Genomic DNA, 15518 nt, shown 5'->3' with positions numbered 1-15518 from the left:
TGGGAACAGGCGTTAAACAGAAAAATTAGGCGCAATGCTACTTCAGATTCCTCATGATAAAAGCAGCAATTGATTAAAAAAAAAAAAGAGAAATACTAAGAACACAGTGGAATTACTTTACAAAATGTTGGCTAAAGGGCTTTTTAATTGAATGTGCTTATATTTTATGGGACATGATTTGGCCCACATTATAACATTGTCTTACCATATTTGACAACAAGGCTCTATAGTGTAAATATGCTAAATTTGTATAGTAAGGGACTGGAAATTATCGAGGAGAGGGAAGGAGGAGAGGTAAAGAAGGGATTATCTGGTTTGTCATCTGCCCATGGGATAGTCATTTGCATGCCGTTTTATGACTAGACTCAGATCAAACACAGATGACTTGGGAGAGAAGCTATTATCCTCAGTCCTACATAACAGTGATTTCTTTCATAGGACTCAGGATTCTTAAACTGTTTTTCTTTGGAGCAAAGAGGATTGCTCACCAGACACTATATGGGATGGGATTCTCTAATAAGAGCTAAAATTTCCACTCATGATCACCTAATAGGATCTAAAAAAAAAGAAAAATTGTTAGACATTGTTATGGACAAATGATGTGTGCTTTTCAAGGGTCCCAAGGGCTTGAGTTCTCATGTCATTCCTTTGAGAGCAGCAAACCAGTTCCCTGGTTAACTCAAGGCTCTTTGTCATTGTCAGGAAGTTTAGAGGCCAGTTAGGAGACTGAGGGGCATCCACCATTCAATCTGTCCCCCAATGGACACTGACCTCTTCATACTTGCGGTCGGCATCTTCAGCAATGTGCTTAGCCTCTTTAAGCTGAATCTCCTGAATTTCCATTTTCTCCTCATCCTTTTGGGCTCTGCTTTCAATGACCTTCATTCCTCTGACAGAAAAGACAAATAAGGAAACCCCAGATTTAGATTTTGTGTGCTTAGTATAACAACCAGCAGGCCAAGGCAGAGTTCAGGGCTACTATTTTCCCTTCTACACTATGAAGCACGACTTTCTAGGACTAAAGCTATTGGGGGTTTGGGGGAGTTGGGGAAGGAAAGGAGGATGACAGGAAAAAAAGTAGAAAAGTGATACAAAATGCTTTTAATTCACTGTGAATTAAAATCTCACACTTTAGGTACAGAGACCAAATTGGCCAGGCATCTCATAGTAAATTAGAATTAATGCGTCAAGGTCACCATGTCTAAACCCAAACTATATAAAATAATGATGGGAAGGTATGTTTTACTTCTTAAATGTGTGCTGGGGTCAGCTGTGGTGGTTCACACATATAATCACTAATACTAGGGAGGCTGAGGCTGGTGGATGGCTTGAGTTTAGGAGTTCTAACCTGCAGTGGGTTAAGTTGACTGTTATCTACAATAAATCTGGCATAAATATGGTGAGCCCCTGGAAGTGCATGTGTGGGAGCACCAGAATTGCCTAAAGAAGGAACAAACCAGCCCAGGGTGGAAATGCAGTAAGTCTGAGCTTCCATGCTGATTAGTGGTGGGATCAGACCTCTAAGTGGCTGCTGGACTTCTAGCCTGGGCTAGAGAGGAAAAACCAGTCTTAAGTAAATAAACAAATGAATGGATGAATGAATATAAATCTATGTATGCTAGATGTTCAAAGGGTATCCTCTTTAGGAAGGAGGCAGCAAGTCAGTGAGAAAACATACCACTGAAGGGGGGTGGGATATGATGTCCTCATTTAAGTCAATCTACAAGGTAGACCACTACACAGTGGAACCTCTTTATCATGTGGGTATAAAAAGAGAAGACAAACACCAGTTTTTATACACCATGTATAAAACATGTTTGCTACATGTAGCTGTTCAGGGAATATTATGTGACTTACAGTATATGCAAAGCAATGTAAAAATAAGCCATACTACAGTAGGGGATCTTTTTAAAATTTTGGAACTAAACTGTAATTGCATCTGTATATAGATTAGCACCTACTCTACAATTTATAGTTTTGGAAAATTGCCTGGGGACACTAAGAAAGTTACAATAACTGGACCAGCGTCACACAACCAGTATATGTCAGAGTTGAGACTTGAACTCGGATTTTCCTGACTTGAAGACCAGCTCTCTATCTACTATGCTACACTGTGTGGTGAGTCCCAGTGAGCAAAAAACTGGGAATAAAAAGACCAGGATTCTTTCAGGTCTATCAGCATGACCTCATATAAGTCATTTTGCATCCTGGAGCCCTTATAAAATAAATAAATTGTATTACTTCATCTCTCTGTTTTCTAAAGCCCCCAGTAAAATTTTGTACGATGCCTAAAAGAATTACCATATCATCTTTGTTTCTTCTCCTCAGACATTAGCATGGTTACTCAAGAGTTAACTACCTATTAAATTCACCCCCTCCCTTGGAGAAAAACTAACTAAAAATTATTATAAATACATATAATCACTATAGGAACCTGAACAATAAGGAATAATCTTGAAATCTCTACCTAGAAATACACTAAGTAAGCCCACTGATGGGGTAGTAACTACAGTTGGAATCTAAAGATAATAGAATTTTTAAAAATTCAGAACTCCCCTGACTCCCAATTTAAAAGACTCTTAATTCTCCATCCATCCCCTACTAATTAATACCCAGACCATGCTGCCCTCTGAAGCAAGAGACCTGTGGTAAAAGAACCTGGATTAGATGTTCTTACCTCTCACTCTCATCTGCTGCCTTTTCAGCCTCCTCCAATTTCTGCAGGGCAGTTGCCAGGCGCTCCTGAGCTCTGTCCAACTCTTCCTCAACCAGCTGGATACGTCTGTTCAAAGAAGCTACATCAGCTTCAGCCTAGGCAAGGGAAGAAGAGAGTGAAATATATGACTACAAAAGTGAAGAAAACGTTCAAGAAACAATCTACATCAAGGCAGTGATTTTAGAACTGAATCTGTAGTCTAACCAGGTGGTTGACATTTAGCATCATTATAAACTCTTGTTAACTTTATTGGATAACTATTAGATTTTCCAGAATGTGTTTATAACTAAATTAAGTTATAAGTTGTGTGTATGCCTAGGCCTAGAGATATAATTTTAAATAAGTGCTAATTGCTTCACTTATAGCTAAGCAGGCTAATTTATAATAAAAATAGGAGCTCAGTAAAGTAACTGGGGGCAGAGGGACAGAATTAAAAAACACAAGCTCTTGGCTTGTTTCATTCAAAGAGCTGAAAATCTGATGTCATTGCTACCAAAAACCATCTTTCTCTCTTTTTCACTGTGGGAAATTTAGGCATGGAAAGAGGAGAAATAAGTTACCCAGGCTTAACCCAGGCTACAAACATCAGGAATAGCATCTAGGAGTGACAATCCTCCCTTCTGGTCAGCCTCTTGAAAAAGGGCTGTTACCTTTTGAAGGGAACAGAATTAATCTTTATATTCAAATGCAAATAACTATGCTACACACCCCCACACACTACCAAAATGAAGGAGGTTAACTGCTTTCTTGTTTTTTTTTTTAAGAAAGAAAATTATTCTTTGAATCAAGCACTTTTTTAGTAAAAAAAAAAAAGCAAGTAAGATACTCTTGTCTTATAAATTACATCTTTCATTCTTCTCGCAGGTTTTGATATATAAGCAGCTGACAAACACATACCTGTTTGAAATGACTGAGCATAAGATCACAGGATTTAGGACCATAGGGGAGATAATCTAGTCCAATACCTGATTTTAAAGATAAAGAAACGTGAAGTCTAGTGGAAAGAACATTGGCTTTCAAGTCAGAGGACCTGGGTTTGGATGCTACCTTTGATTCTTACTTCCTATATGACTTCAGATAAGTCACTTACCCTCCGTGGGCCCTCCCTCTGTTGTAAAATGCGGGATTTGCTGGGCATCATGTTGCATTCCTATACTCCCTGCTACTGGGGAGGTTGAGGCTGGTGGGTCACTAGAAACTGGGAGTTCTGAGCTGCAGAAAGGCTAAAGTCAATCCAGTGTCAGCACTAAATCTGGCACCCATCTGGTTAGCTCCCAGGAAGTGTGGGAGGGAGGACAGATCACCAGCAGGTCAAAGCTTCCTTGCTTATTGGAAATGGAGTAATGCCTAGGAGTGGCTGGCTGTTTCACTTGCAGCATGAGTGAGAAAAGAAACTCAATCTCAAAAAAAAAAAAAAAAAAAAGAAAAGAAAAAGGAATTGATCTAGATCAGAGGTTCTTAAGTTGGGGCCTTAAAAATATATTTTTAAATAACTGTATCTCAATATAATTAATTTCCTTTTTAATCCTATATATTTCATTTTAAGCATTTAAAAACATTTTGAGAAAGCATCCACAGATTTCAGATTGCCTGAGGGACCCAAGACCCAAAATAGTTTAAAACCCCTGGTCCAGATAGCCTCTGAATTCCCTCTCAGTCCTACAGCTATAATGCTACAACTAGTAATAATAGTAGTATAGTAGCAAACTATAAAGGGCTGGGTTTTTAATCCCGGTCTGTCTCTAAATTCAGTGCTCTACTACATGACACTGCTCCCCAGCATCAACAGAATGATTTTGTATAAAGCTTACTAAAAGTTAATGGGGTTTGATATTATGCATTATCAAAATGTAAATCAACATGAGTTGATCAGCTCTCATTTAACTATGTTCACTTTGGAGGACAGGGAGAAGGATTTGGAGTGGACGGAACTATATTTTATAAACCTCACTCTGTATTTAACTTGGGTTCAACAGGGAAGAACCCAGTGATTGCCACTCACAGTCTGGAGTCAGTCTTCAGAGAGAGAATGCTAGATTTCAAAGCAGTTGGAATGCAAAATGCTACGAAAACAATGGATCCTAAAACAATTAATCAAACTTTTTTGATAATTGAAACAATCTTGGGTTTTCAGAATTTGAAAATTATTTACAAGTAAAGGTTGCTTTGGGAAAATGCCAGCAAAGTTTCAAAGGACTAAGGAGAAAGCCATCTCAAATACTATGTTTTTTGTGCATTATCTCTCAGATATAAAATGTTACTTTCCTGGCACTTAAACTGTTGCTGTCTAGGATTTTGAAATTCAGACATTTGCATGGGTGTTTAGCTTGGGGTGCATGTTTTGATTTGTGGCTATTTTAATAATTCATGAACCTGAAGAAATGGAAATCATAGCATTTTCCATCTGTTTTACATATATGGTATCTTAACAAGGTGATGTGGGGTTTTGGAACAGGAATTCTTATTTTTAAAAATCACAGTACATATTTAAGAATCTAAGTTTATCTTGGTATAAGGGGTTCGTCCATCGTTTCCTCCACTAGCATCAATGAACCTATTCAATAAGTAATTTACTAAGTGCCTACTATGTGCAAAGACAGTCTGCTACTTGCTATAAAATAAAGGGGTTCGATCAGAAGTTCATAACCCAGAGTCTGTGAATTTTTTAAAACATTTTAATAACTGCATTTCAAAGTTAATAGTTTCCTTTATAATCATATATTTATTTCATACACTGAAATACAATAATTACTCTAAGATAAGGTCCAAAGGCTTCACCAAACTACCAAAGGAATCCATGATACAAAGAAGATTAAGAACCAATGGACTAGGTGATCTATAGGAAATGAAGACAGAGAAAGATTACCAGATTACAACCTGAATCAAAAAAGAAAATATGAAAAAAATAATCCAGACCTTCTCACACTCAGGTTTTGATAAACACACAGACTCTAGTTATTTAAAAGTTAGGTTAGATATGTAAACTACATGGTATCACTTACTGTCTCGGGGGGGGGGGGGTAGACTTTGGCACTTAAAACTTAAAAAAAATTATTTTAACATGTAATTGGGAAAAAATGAAATATTATATATATATTTTAAAGTTATGTTAGATTCTCAGAAGGGAATAAGGTTACAATTAGGATTCTCTGCCCCAGTTCTATTGTACCCCAAGGTGTCTCCAATTATTTAAAGTTGGAGAGGAGGAATGCGAAAATCTTTAAAAATCTAGAGAGGCAATTTTAAATAAACTAAAACACAAATGTTCCATGCAGCTGTTTTGGATGATGGAGTAGGAGTTTGCAAAATAAAAAAAAAAAGATAAATCCAAACACCAAAAAACATTAGGGAGCAATGAATGGCCTCCTTACAACATGGGTCATAACCATGAATTCAATAGTGGATAAAAGACCCTGGTTTTACTTCAGCTCTTTTTTAGGGGAAGTCGGGTAGGGGGACAGCTAGAGAGAACAAATTTCTTAAAAATAAGTAATTGTCTGTTTTAAAAATCAACTCTTTATAGTTCAGCTATGCACTCAGGCCCCCAAATCTTTTTACTGAAGGAGGTCAATATCCTTGTTAAAAGCCCTGTAGGAAGTTAAAAAGAAAAATGTCAACAATGATTTTCAATCGATGTTGCAGCCACCAAAAGCCATGCTTTGCTTTGAGCCTAGGACAAAATATAGAAGAGAAATTTATTTGCTATAGGAAGATGATTTACATTAAACTGAGTGAGAAATCTTAGAGGTGACATTCGAACACTAGCTTTATCACCTGGAACCCCCCATTTAGCTCAAGATGACAAATTACCAAGCAAGATGAGTATATTTATTTGTTACTTATTGCCCTCTATCTGTGGGCCTTGACACATACAATTCTCTAAATCAGAAGGTCCTCCCACCTACTTTGTACTTCTTTAAAGATCTGGCTAAAAAGTGATCTCTTCCAGGAAGCCGCGCTTGATTAAGCCCATCTCAGTCACTAACATTCTTTCTCCTCCCTCAGCACTTATATACTATTCACATTTATTTTATGCATTGTGTTAAAAGTGTTATTCCCTAATTCCTGTGTCTGCCTCCCCCTCCCCCCCAATTCTAGGCATCCCCAACTATCTTCTCCAGGGCAGACACTGTTATCTTCTAATAATAACTGACATTTACATAATGCTTTAAAGCTTGCAAAGTGCTTTTTAATCATTATCTAATTTGAGCCTCAGGAAAACCCTATAAGGAAGGCACTGTAGGTATTAATATCTCCTAGACACAAATGAGGGAAATGAGGATCAGAGACATTAAGTGATTTGCTCATGCTCATATAATTAGTAAGTTTTGGAAGGAGAATCCAAATTCATGTCTTCCTGAATTCAAATCTAAAGATTCAAGATGGCTCCTATTGGTATCCAACAGTGCCTAGTAAAGAGAACATAGAATCCTTATATATTGAACTAACAGTCTGGCCCTTTACCCAGATTACTATTAGGGCCTGAACTAAATTAATTATTTAAATAACTAATTAATTCCTTAACAAATCTTTAATAGTTGAAATGCTAGACATTCAACAGAGCAAACTCAAGGCACAATATTTGTTTCCATATTTAAATGTTAGGCAGTCTTAAAAGGACTTTGATTAAAACCGAAAAAACAAACAAACAAAAAGCCTCAAGAAGCCCCGAAGAAGGATCTTCTGGATTTACTCATTCCATGCTTTTCTACTACAGACAACATTAATTCTAGAGGTTCTCTCCAAATACCCATCACTCAGTAAACATTATGAAGTACCTGCTATGTGCCAGGTATGGTTTAAAACACTGGGGATACAAAAAGAGGCAGAAGATAGTCCCTGCCCTCAAGGATCTTACAATCTAACGTTGACAGTTAGCAGCAGACCACTTGCACCCAAGCGGCAAAAGGGCATCCCTTGGAGTATGAATGCCTTCTGGTTTTGGGGAAAATGGTGGAAATAAAGCAGGATAAACAGGAACCTTGTACTGGGCAAACAGTAAAGCAACTGAAGAGCAGGGGTGGGGAACCTACTGCCTTAAGGCCACACGTGGCCTTCTAGATCCTTGGGTGTGGTCTTCTGACTGAGTCTAAGTTTTACAGAACAAATCTTTTTATTAAGGGGGATTTGTTCTGTGACGTTTGGATTCAGTCAAAGGGCCAACACTTGAGGACCTAGAGGGCCACATGTGGCCTTGAGGCTGCAGGTTCCCCACCCTTGGGTTAGCCACTTTTCACAGCTCCAGAGGAGGCAAATTTAAGTAAAGTTAAGGCAAGTAAAGAGTATTACAAGGTCAGACCTGGGACTGGGGGAGGGGAATGAAGTTGGAACTCACCCTGAGGGCAAAATACAGCTAAGTTCCAGCTCTTCTGTTGGGAGAGGCCTGGCACCTCCCAGTTATCTCAGGCCCCAGAGGCTGCCTAATTTACATAAACCCAGTCTCAGTTTGGTTATGTTAATCGGAATGGATCACATATTTTACCTCACAGTTTAAGGGTACTTTCTCCTTTATTCCATCCCCCCACCCCCTTCCTGATTTTTAGAAACTTTGGCATTTAACTTCTGATTATTGTCACTGTCTGTCATGAATCCTTATTTCTGATGCTTTTTCTAAGGCCTGAGGTCCACTTAGTTATTTCTAAAGTTCCTTTTACCGCAATACCAAAGTATTATCTCTCTTAGCAAGACACCTAGTCCTGTGCCTATCTGTTATTTAAACACAGATAGAGAAACCAAAGCAAAGACAAGTGGCTCCTCCCAACCCCAAGCAAATTATGTCCAGTCATGTAAATCACCTTTAGTTTACTGGGTTAACTTCCTCCTCAACTGGCATTGAATGCTGGTGTGTGTTGATGTCACCAGCTAAGTCTTTCACTTAGAGATACTAGTTTCTTTTATTTCAGAAGTGTCATTGTGTATCTCCTTGTAATGAGCTACTTTGAAAAGGTGCTGCTGTATTGATTAGCATCCTACTACAGCTCTGCTATAAAGTGTGTGCCCAGTGTTGGGCCCTCATGGCATGCTCCAAAGCTCTCTCGCAGCAATAAAGAGTGGGCATGTAGATCAGTATATGAAACAGAAAGCGTGACCCTACATGGCTAGAGATTACTCCAGATCACATCTATCCTCTAAGGGAATGAGGAAGAAAATTCACCAAGACCTAGGTTTTAATTTAAGATAGGATATTTTAACCCAAGCCACTTAAAAAATAACAACTAAAAACAGGAAAAAGCATTCAATTAAAAAATATTCTAATTATAGGCAAATATAAAAATCTACTGGTAGAAAGGCAGTATTGAAACTGAAATCATTCCTCTAGTATGACTGAAGTTCTTCTAGAAAGCCCTTAACTTGGGTGAGAAGGTAGAGCACAGGGTGGCCAAAGGTCAGGTCTTGTTATTTTATGTGTAGTTACACCAGGAGAGTTTCACCCAACTTGCTGTATGAAGCCCAAGTGACTCTGCAGCCAAGGAAAATATCTGTCCTTATATGGTAAGGAAAGGGGAAAGAACATTGATGACATTAAGGGGCACTCCCATGGATAACAGATAAACACAACCTTCCCCAACAGTGCCAAAGACTCTCTTTTATGAGACATATTTGCATAATTAGGGAGACAAGAACAAGGCATTGTAATGCCTTTGCCCCACTTATTTATGAAAAAAGGAAATTGAGATTATATATTCCAGTTAGAGCCATACTGAGAATGCAAAATGCTCCAACAAAATTCACTTTCAGATGCTCTGAGTACCAAAAATATTTACCAACTCCAGGGGGGGAAAATGGCTTGGAATGTGAGTAAACTGCCTACTTCCCACGATCTAAAATAGTGAAGCGGTGTACTCTCTGGGTCACAGCATTATTGATTAAGAAGCTATTCAGTAGAATGTTATTCTGTAAGGAAGTTGTGTCTCAGTGTTGTTGGGTTTTTTTTTTAATCTTTATTTTCACTAACCTCTAAATGAAATTTAACATTTCCTTCAATCGTTTAAAAACATTATTCTGAGGAGTATGTAGGCTTCAGACAACTACAGAAACCCATGACACGAAAGAGATTAAGAACCACCGATCTAGAGTTAACCACCATGCCAAATAAAGCTGTCTTCCTTTAGCTCTTGGATGGACTGCACATCTGGAGGAGTGGGGAGTGGAGAAACTAAGTCTCTAAGAAAGTAGAGGAGGATGAAGAAGTCACACTAGGAGTAGCCCTTTTTTTTTCCTGGAGAATTTAGTTGGAGCCAATCCCAGCTAATAACTATTTTCTGCAATGGCTCATAACTGAAGAAACATTATATATATTGCTCCCTTTGTTGCCAGAGAAACACTTGTTACTCAGAGTCTAATTAACACATGGTTTAAGATATATTGCACCTGACTACCACCAAGGAAAAACCTCCAACTGGCTACACAAGTTCCAATTTTTGAGACAACCAAAAATAAGTAGTGTTTGGAGGTAGATGGTCTCAGTCTCCAAACTATTCTATTCTGTTGGTCTAAGCCCTATGTTACTGGTGTGGGGAAAGCAGCATGTAACATAGATCATAAATCATAGAACTGCAAAGAACCTCTAAGTTCATCTAATCCTACTCTCTTCTTTTACACATGAGGAAACTAGGGTCCTGGGAGTCACTTACCAGTGACTTGAACAAGATCATATAAATAATAACTGGCTGAGCTAGAATTAAAATGCTGATTGGAAGAGCCCTTAGTGTTCTTTCCACCATACCACATGGTAGGGTGGAAGGACTTAACTTCTCTAGCTTCCTCATTTCCTCATCTGTAAAATTAGGAGACTGGGCTAAATGACCTGAGTCATTGGATGATCTACCAGTTCTAGATATATCATCTAAGGGAAGAGTGGCTTTAGAGTCTAAGGAACTAGGTTATAATCCAGGCCCTTGGAGGCAATTCATTTCCCCTCCGAGCCTCAGTTTTCTTTATTTACAAAACAGACTGGACTGAATGACACCTAAAGCCTCCTTCTAGTTCTAAATCCCATGATCTTCACAGTCCTGAATACAACATTTGCATAGACCAACATTTCTTAAAAGTATACTGTACATTTTATTGATTTTAAGAAATTTAAAACTATTTTAAAAAATACACTTATCAGGGTAGCTAGGTGGCAAAGTGGATAGAGCTCCGGCCTTGGAGTCAGGAGGACTTGAGTTCAAATCTAGCCTCAGACACTTGACACTTACTAGCTGTGTGACCCTGGGCAAGTCACTTAACCCCGACTGCCTCACTAAAAAGCAAAAAAAAAACAAAAAAAAAAAAGCCCTTATCTGTGAAAAGTATATTGGTGGTTATCTACAGAAAAATGGCACAGGGCAGTCATTATGAATAAAATGCACAAAACATGGAAAAAGATAGATCAAAGTTACATAGCATTTCATAAAATATACGTCTTTCTGGCATGCAAAGGAATCACTATGCTAAGGGAACAATCATAGAAACTTCCCTTATAGTATTGTGAATTCCCTCTTTAGTGTGGAAGGGGTTTCAACATCAACTGGTAATGTTTGCATAAGATCAGACTTCCATCCCACATGCCAATCTGTGTTTTTAGTTTATTTTTTCTCTGCATCAAGTTTTAAAGATTTATCCATGGGTGAAAAAGATTTAAGTAGGATCTTTAAAGACAAATTTATTGGCAAAATTGATAGTTCTTTCTGCACAAGATACCTGGTATGAGACAGGGAGGAAAAGGACCAGCTTGTGACAGGGTTTTGGGTGACTACAAGACCCAGTAAGGGATGAAAATTTACCGCTCAGATACTTGAAAGATCTATGCTATCTTTTTAACCAAATGAAGAAAAAAACCACCTGTATGATTTCCCTTACATCAATACTTCAACAGATGCTCAATTTCATTAGTATGGGTACTTGTTCCATATCTTAGACTATTTCATGAGTTGCTGTCGCCAAAAAAAAAAAAAAAAATCTGTCACCTGGTGGGCATCCAAACAGCTGATGATACTCCTTAAATTCAGCAAGGTTGGTCTTCTTATGAATGCCAGGTTTGTACTTAAAGCTTTTCTAACTTGGTAGTACCTACCAGACAGAGCTTGGTCTTCAGACGCACGTCCTTTGAGAACCCAGGGTAACCTCTGTTAGAGGATTTTTTTTTTGAGAAGTAAATTCTTTTAGGCTTTTCCTATTATTAACTTTTTAATGCAAAAAAGCCTTCAAGCTGTACTTTTCTGTTAACTTAGTCCACACAAATTTCTGTTTATAGTCACAGTTATTTAAAAGGAACTTGATACCAACTAGTCCTACACATACAACACAGCTGGATGTCACATTCACTTTCATCAAAATAATTTCCAAAGTACTTAAAAAATGTCCTGATCCACAAAACACACAGAACCAACAAGACGCAATCAACCTTAAGTGCCTCTAAGAAATCCTATGCATATTTGCTGGAGATGTTTGTCTTGGGAGAAAGGAATGAGGCCTGGTATTACATTCAAGTGGGTGGTGGTGGCGGGGTAAATGCACCTAATAAATGTTGGCACTCATCTGAAGTTACCCAACACATCAAGCCTCGGTAACAATGGGCTATCTGTATAAGAAGACTTCATGGGGGTGGGGGGGGAGGAAAGAAAGGGGCACAAGGAAAGCGTAAAAAGGACTGCATATGGCAATTTCCCCACCAAACACTGGGTGCTACACATCTCTAATCAAACACCACCCAGAAACATGGTTCCAAGAACTTCTGGGTCAATAGGGATGACAGGTTTAGCATCACTAGGCCTCTAAGATAGCAGTCACCCTCTTAAAGTCCAAAGGCTTGTTGCTTTCTTCTCTGCCCCTCTCTACCCCAAAGAAGAGGTTATTTTCCACCCCACCCCCAATAAACACAGAAGACAGCGTTAGGGGAGGAGGACGAAGATTGGGGACACTGAGGTCCTGCACTGGGGTAGGAATGAAGACCACCCCTGAAGAAATGGATAGCCCCCTGGAAGAACCCTTTCCAGAACATTCTGAATCCCTTTCTTGCCTCCCCAGCAAAAGACATTCCTTTTTCCTTTTACCCGGTCAAGATAGGAGAAATGCTGGGTGAAGGGGGGGGGGTCGGCTCCCTACTTTCAGGCCTTCTTACTCTGCTCCTTCTGACAGCAATGCAAATCCGGATATGCAACGTGAATAGAGAAGGGGACAGGAACAGGTGGGGATCCCCAGAAGCCACCCAGAGAGAGAAGGGGAGCAGCAGGGGCCAGTGCGGGCAGAGGTGAAGGGCCGCACCTGGGGCTGCGGAAGGCGGAGGGGGACGCGGGCTTGGGGCAGGGGAGGGGATAGGACGCGACAAGCTGCCTTACAGTTTCCCTCAGTTTCCTCTCCTGGTCCAGTTCCCGCTGCAGGCTCCCCGCTCGCTCCTCCGCGGAGTCAGCCTGCTCCTGCAAGCTCCTGATCTTCCTTCTGACCGCCTCCAAAGAGCTCATACCCGCCATCGTGACCGGCGGCGCGGAGGAGGAGGAGGAGGAGGCAGAGACCGGGCAGGGGCTGCGGCGGGAGCACGCTCGGAGGGGCTGGCCGCGAGCCTCCGGGCACGGGCGCGGCTGCTCCCGCGGTCCCTCCCGGGCTGGGCTGTGCACTGGCCTGCGCCGCCGCCGCCTGCTCCGCTGCCTCTCCTCCTTCTCCTTCTCCTTCTCCTTCTCCCTCTCCTCCGCCTGGCTCAGCCCCGGAAGTCCCCCCGCCTCTCCGGGCTAGGTTGAGTAGCCGCGGTTCGCAGAGCAAACAAACCAACCGCAGGCGGGTGCGCGGAGCGCAGCAGGATGCGGGGCTGGGGGCGGGTGGAGCCTGCGGGCGGGGGCCGAGCCGGGAGGGCGCGAGGCGCTGGAATACAATGCAGATATTTTCAAGACTACGCAGAGTCCCGGGGAGGGGGCGGGGGGGGCTTCCTAAAACGCTGGGGGTGGGGTGGGAAAGAGCACCTGGACTGCCCACTTTAGCTCGAGGGCGGTCAGTGGCTACACAGGTTTGTGGGGGTTTTTTTGGGGGGGGGGTGTTCCCTTCCCCTCCCAAATACACACCTTTTCTCCCCCAGCCCCGCCCCCAGTAATTAAATTTTGCTGCATTCTAACCTTTCCTCCCCACCCTCGTCCAGGATGGTGGGGGGCGGGGGAGGGGGAAAGGGATAACGGGACCTGGCTGCGAAGAGCTAGGGCGCCCCCTCGTGGCCGTGGGTGGAAGAGCCACTTTTAAGTGCATCGTCCAAGAGGATGCTAGGGCATCCGTATTGAGAGTAAAGATTAAATGTTCAGTCAGGAAATTAGGTGAAGAGCTTTCCTCCTAAAAAAGGAGGGGGATCCTGGCCGAATCAGGTCTAGAGTTCCCTCCCCCCCCTCCCCCAGGTCTTGCAGGCCTACTTCACTTACCGTGAGGATAAATTCAGAGGATTACGAATTTAAAATTGTTCAAGAACTTAGTGGCCATCTAGTTCAACCCCTTTCATTTTGGGTTTACAGCTAGTAAGGGTCCGAGGCAGCACTTGATCCCTTGTCTTGCTGACTCCAAGACTTGACAGACCTTAAATCTGGGGCATTTGCCAGCAAGTGTTTGTCCAGGAGCGGATAACAGTAGCAACGTTAAACACGGAAGCCAGGTGCTAAGGGCGAAACTTCCAGGGCTTCCCATTTCCTACTACACAGAAATACCACTTTGAAAGCAAAAACACTGGATATGAGATCCTGATTCAAGTCTTCAATAAAAGAGGAAAGAATCATTATGGTCTAATGGATACAGAGCTGTTTTGAGTCAGCAAGAACTAATGGGTTTGATTGCTTTCTCTGGCGCACACTGGCTGTTTTGACCCTTGGGTAACTCTTTCAGACTATACATTGTAGAGAAAGTGCTACTCTCATTGGTAGTTCCCTCATTCAATGAAATCACACATCCAGTCCTAATCCTAACCTATCTGTAAGATGAATAGCACTAGAGACACTCACCCCAGACACCTGGTAAGAAAAAAGAGCTGAAAGTGAATACATTTCAGGTTATGCAATAATACATTACAGGCTTTCTATTTTGGGGGTGAAATGCCTCCCACTATTTGGGAGGGGGACACTTAATTCCCAAGCTTCCCTCCTTTAAAAAAGTCTATTTTAGGGAAGGGCAGTGTGGTAATGAAAGGGAAAGAAAAGGGGAAAAAAAGCTAACAAAAAATTATGAGTGGAGTGGAGCATAGGGTGATGGAGATGGGAAGACACAACTCCACCACTCTCCTAAATCATTTTCAGCAAAGCTTCTGGAGAGATTCTTCAGACCTGACAAAGGAAACAGGGCTGGGGAATTTCACACCATGTAGGCCTCATTTCTCACTTTGTTCCATACCATTCATCAGCTCTGTTTGTAAAGCCTCCAGCTCCTCCCCTAAACTCACACAGAATACTCTAACCTCCTTCATTGTGAACTCTTTGGGGGATTGGGGGCTGGAAGGGGAGTCTAGGTAATACAGGGGAGAAGAAAAGGAACCCTTTAAAGATTTTTAAGTGATATATGTCCCTTAAATAGTTCATTTTTTCTCCAAGGGTATTCCTCTCTTCCTCTGAGTCTTAAGATGATTTTCTCTGGGGGTAAATCACTTTAAATTTAACACTACTCTAATTAGCTTGGTAACATTGTTTAAATCACTTAACCTCTCTCACTCTTAGTATACCCATCTGTAAATGGGGATAATATTGGATTGTTGAGAGGAAAAATTGAGATAATATATGTGTGATTGTACAATATGGGCTTCAGTCTCATCTGTAAAATGGGAAGGGGGAGTTGAGGTATTAAACTGGGTGATTTTTCAAGG

General features: G+C 41.0%; 1 protein-coding gene across 12 annotated transcripts in view; it reads right to left on the bottom strand.

Annotated features, from left to right (window-relative positions):
• TPM1 (tropomyosin 1) overlaps window positions 1-15518 on the bottom strand; it is a 32693-nt gene that overhangs the window by 13639 nt on the left and 3536 nt on the right. For 7 of the 12 annotated variants that reach the window (XM_027851923.1, XM_027851922.1, XM_027851924.1 and 4 more), the window contains 2 exons: window positions 2678-2811; window positions 772-889 (listed from right to left, as the gene is read on the bottom strand). In XM_027851923.1, coding sequence (XP_027707724.1) covers window positions 772-889; window positions 2678-2811 — 252 coding nt within the window. Of the gene's footprint in view, window positions 1-771; window positions 890-2677; window positions 2812-13038; window positions 13226-15518 lie in introns of those variants that run through there. The other 5 variants (XM_027851928.1, XM_027851927.1, XM_027851925.1 and 2 more) reach the window with 5 other exon arrangements.

This window comes from Vombatus ursinus, unplaced genomic scaffold, assembly GCF_900497805.2.
Source record: "Vombatus ursinus unplaced genomic scaffold, bare-nosed wombat genome assembly UNPS02009205.1, whole genome shotgun sequence".
NCBI classification, from domain to species: Eukaryota; Metazoa; Chordata; class Mammalia; order Diprotodontia; family Vombatidae; genus Vombatus; species Vombatus ursinus.
The sequence above is the reverse complement of the archived record's forward strand: the minus strand, read 5'-3'. Positions and strand labels throughout refer to the sequence as shown.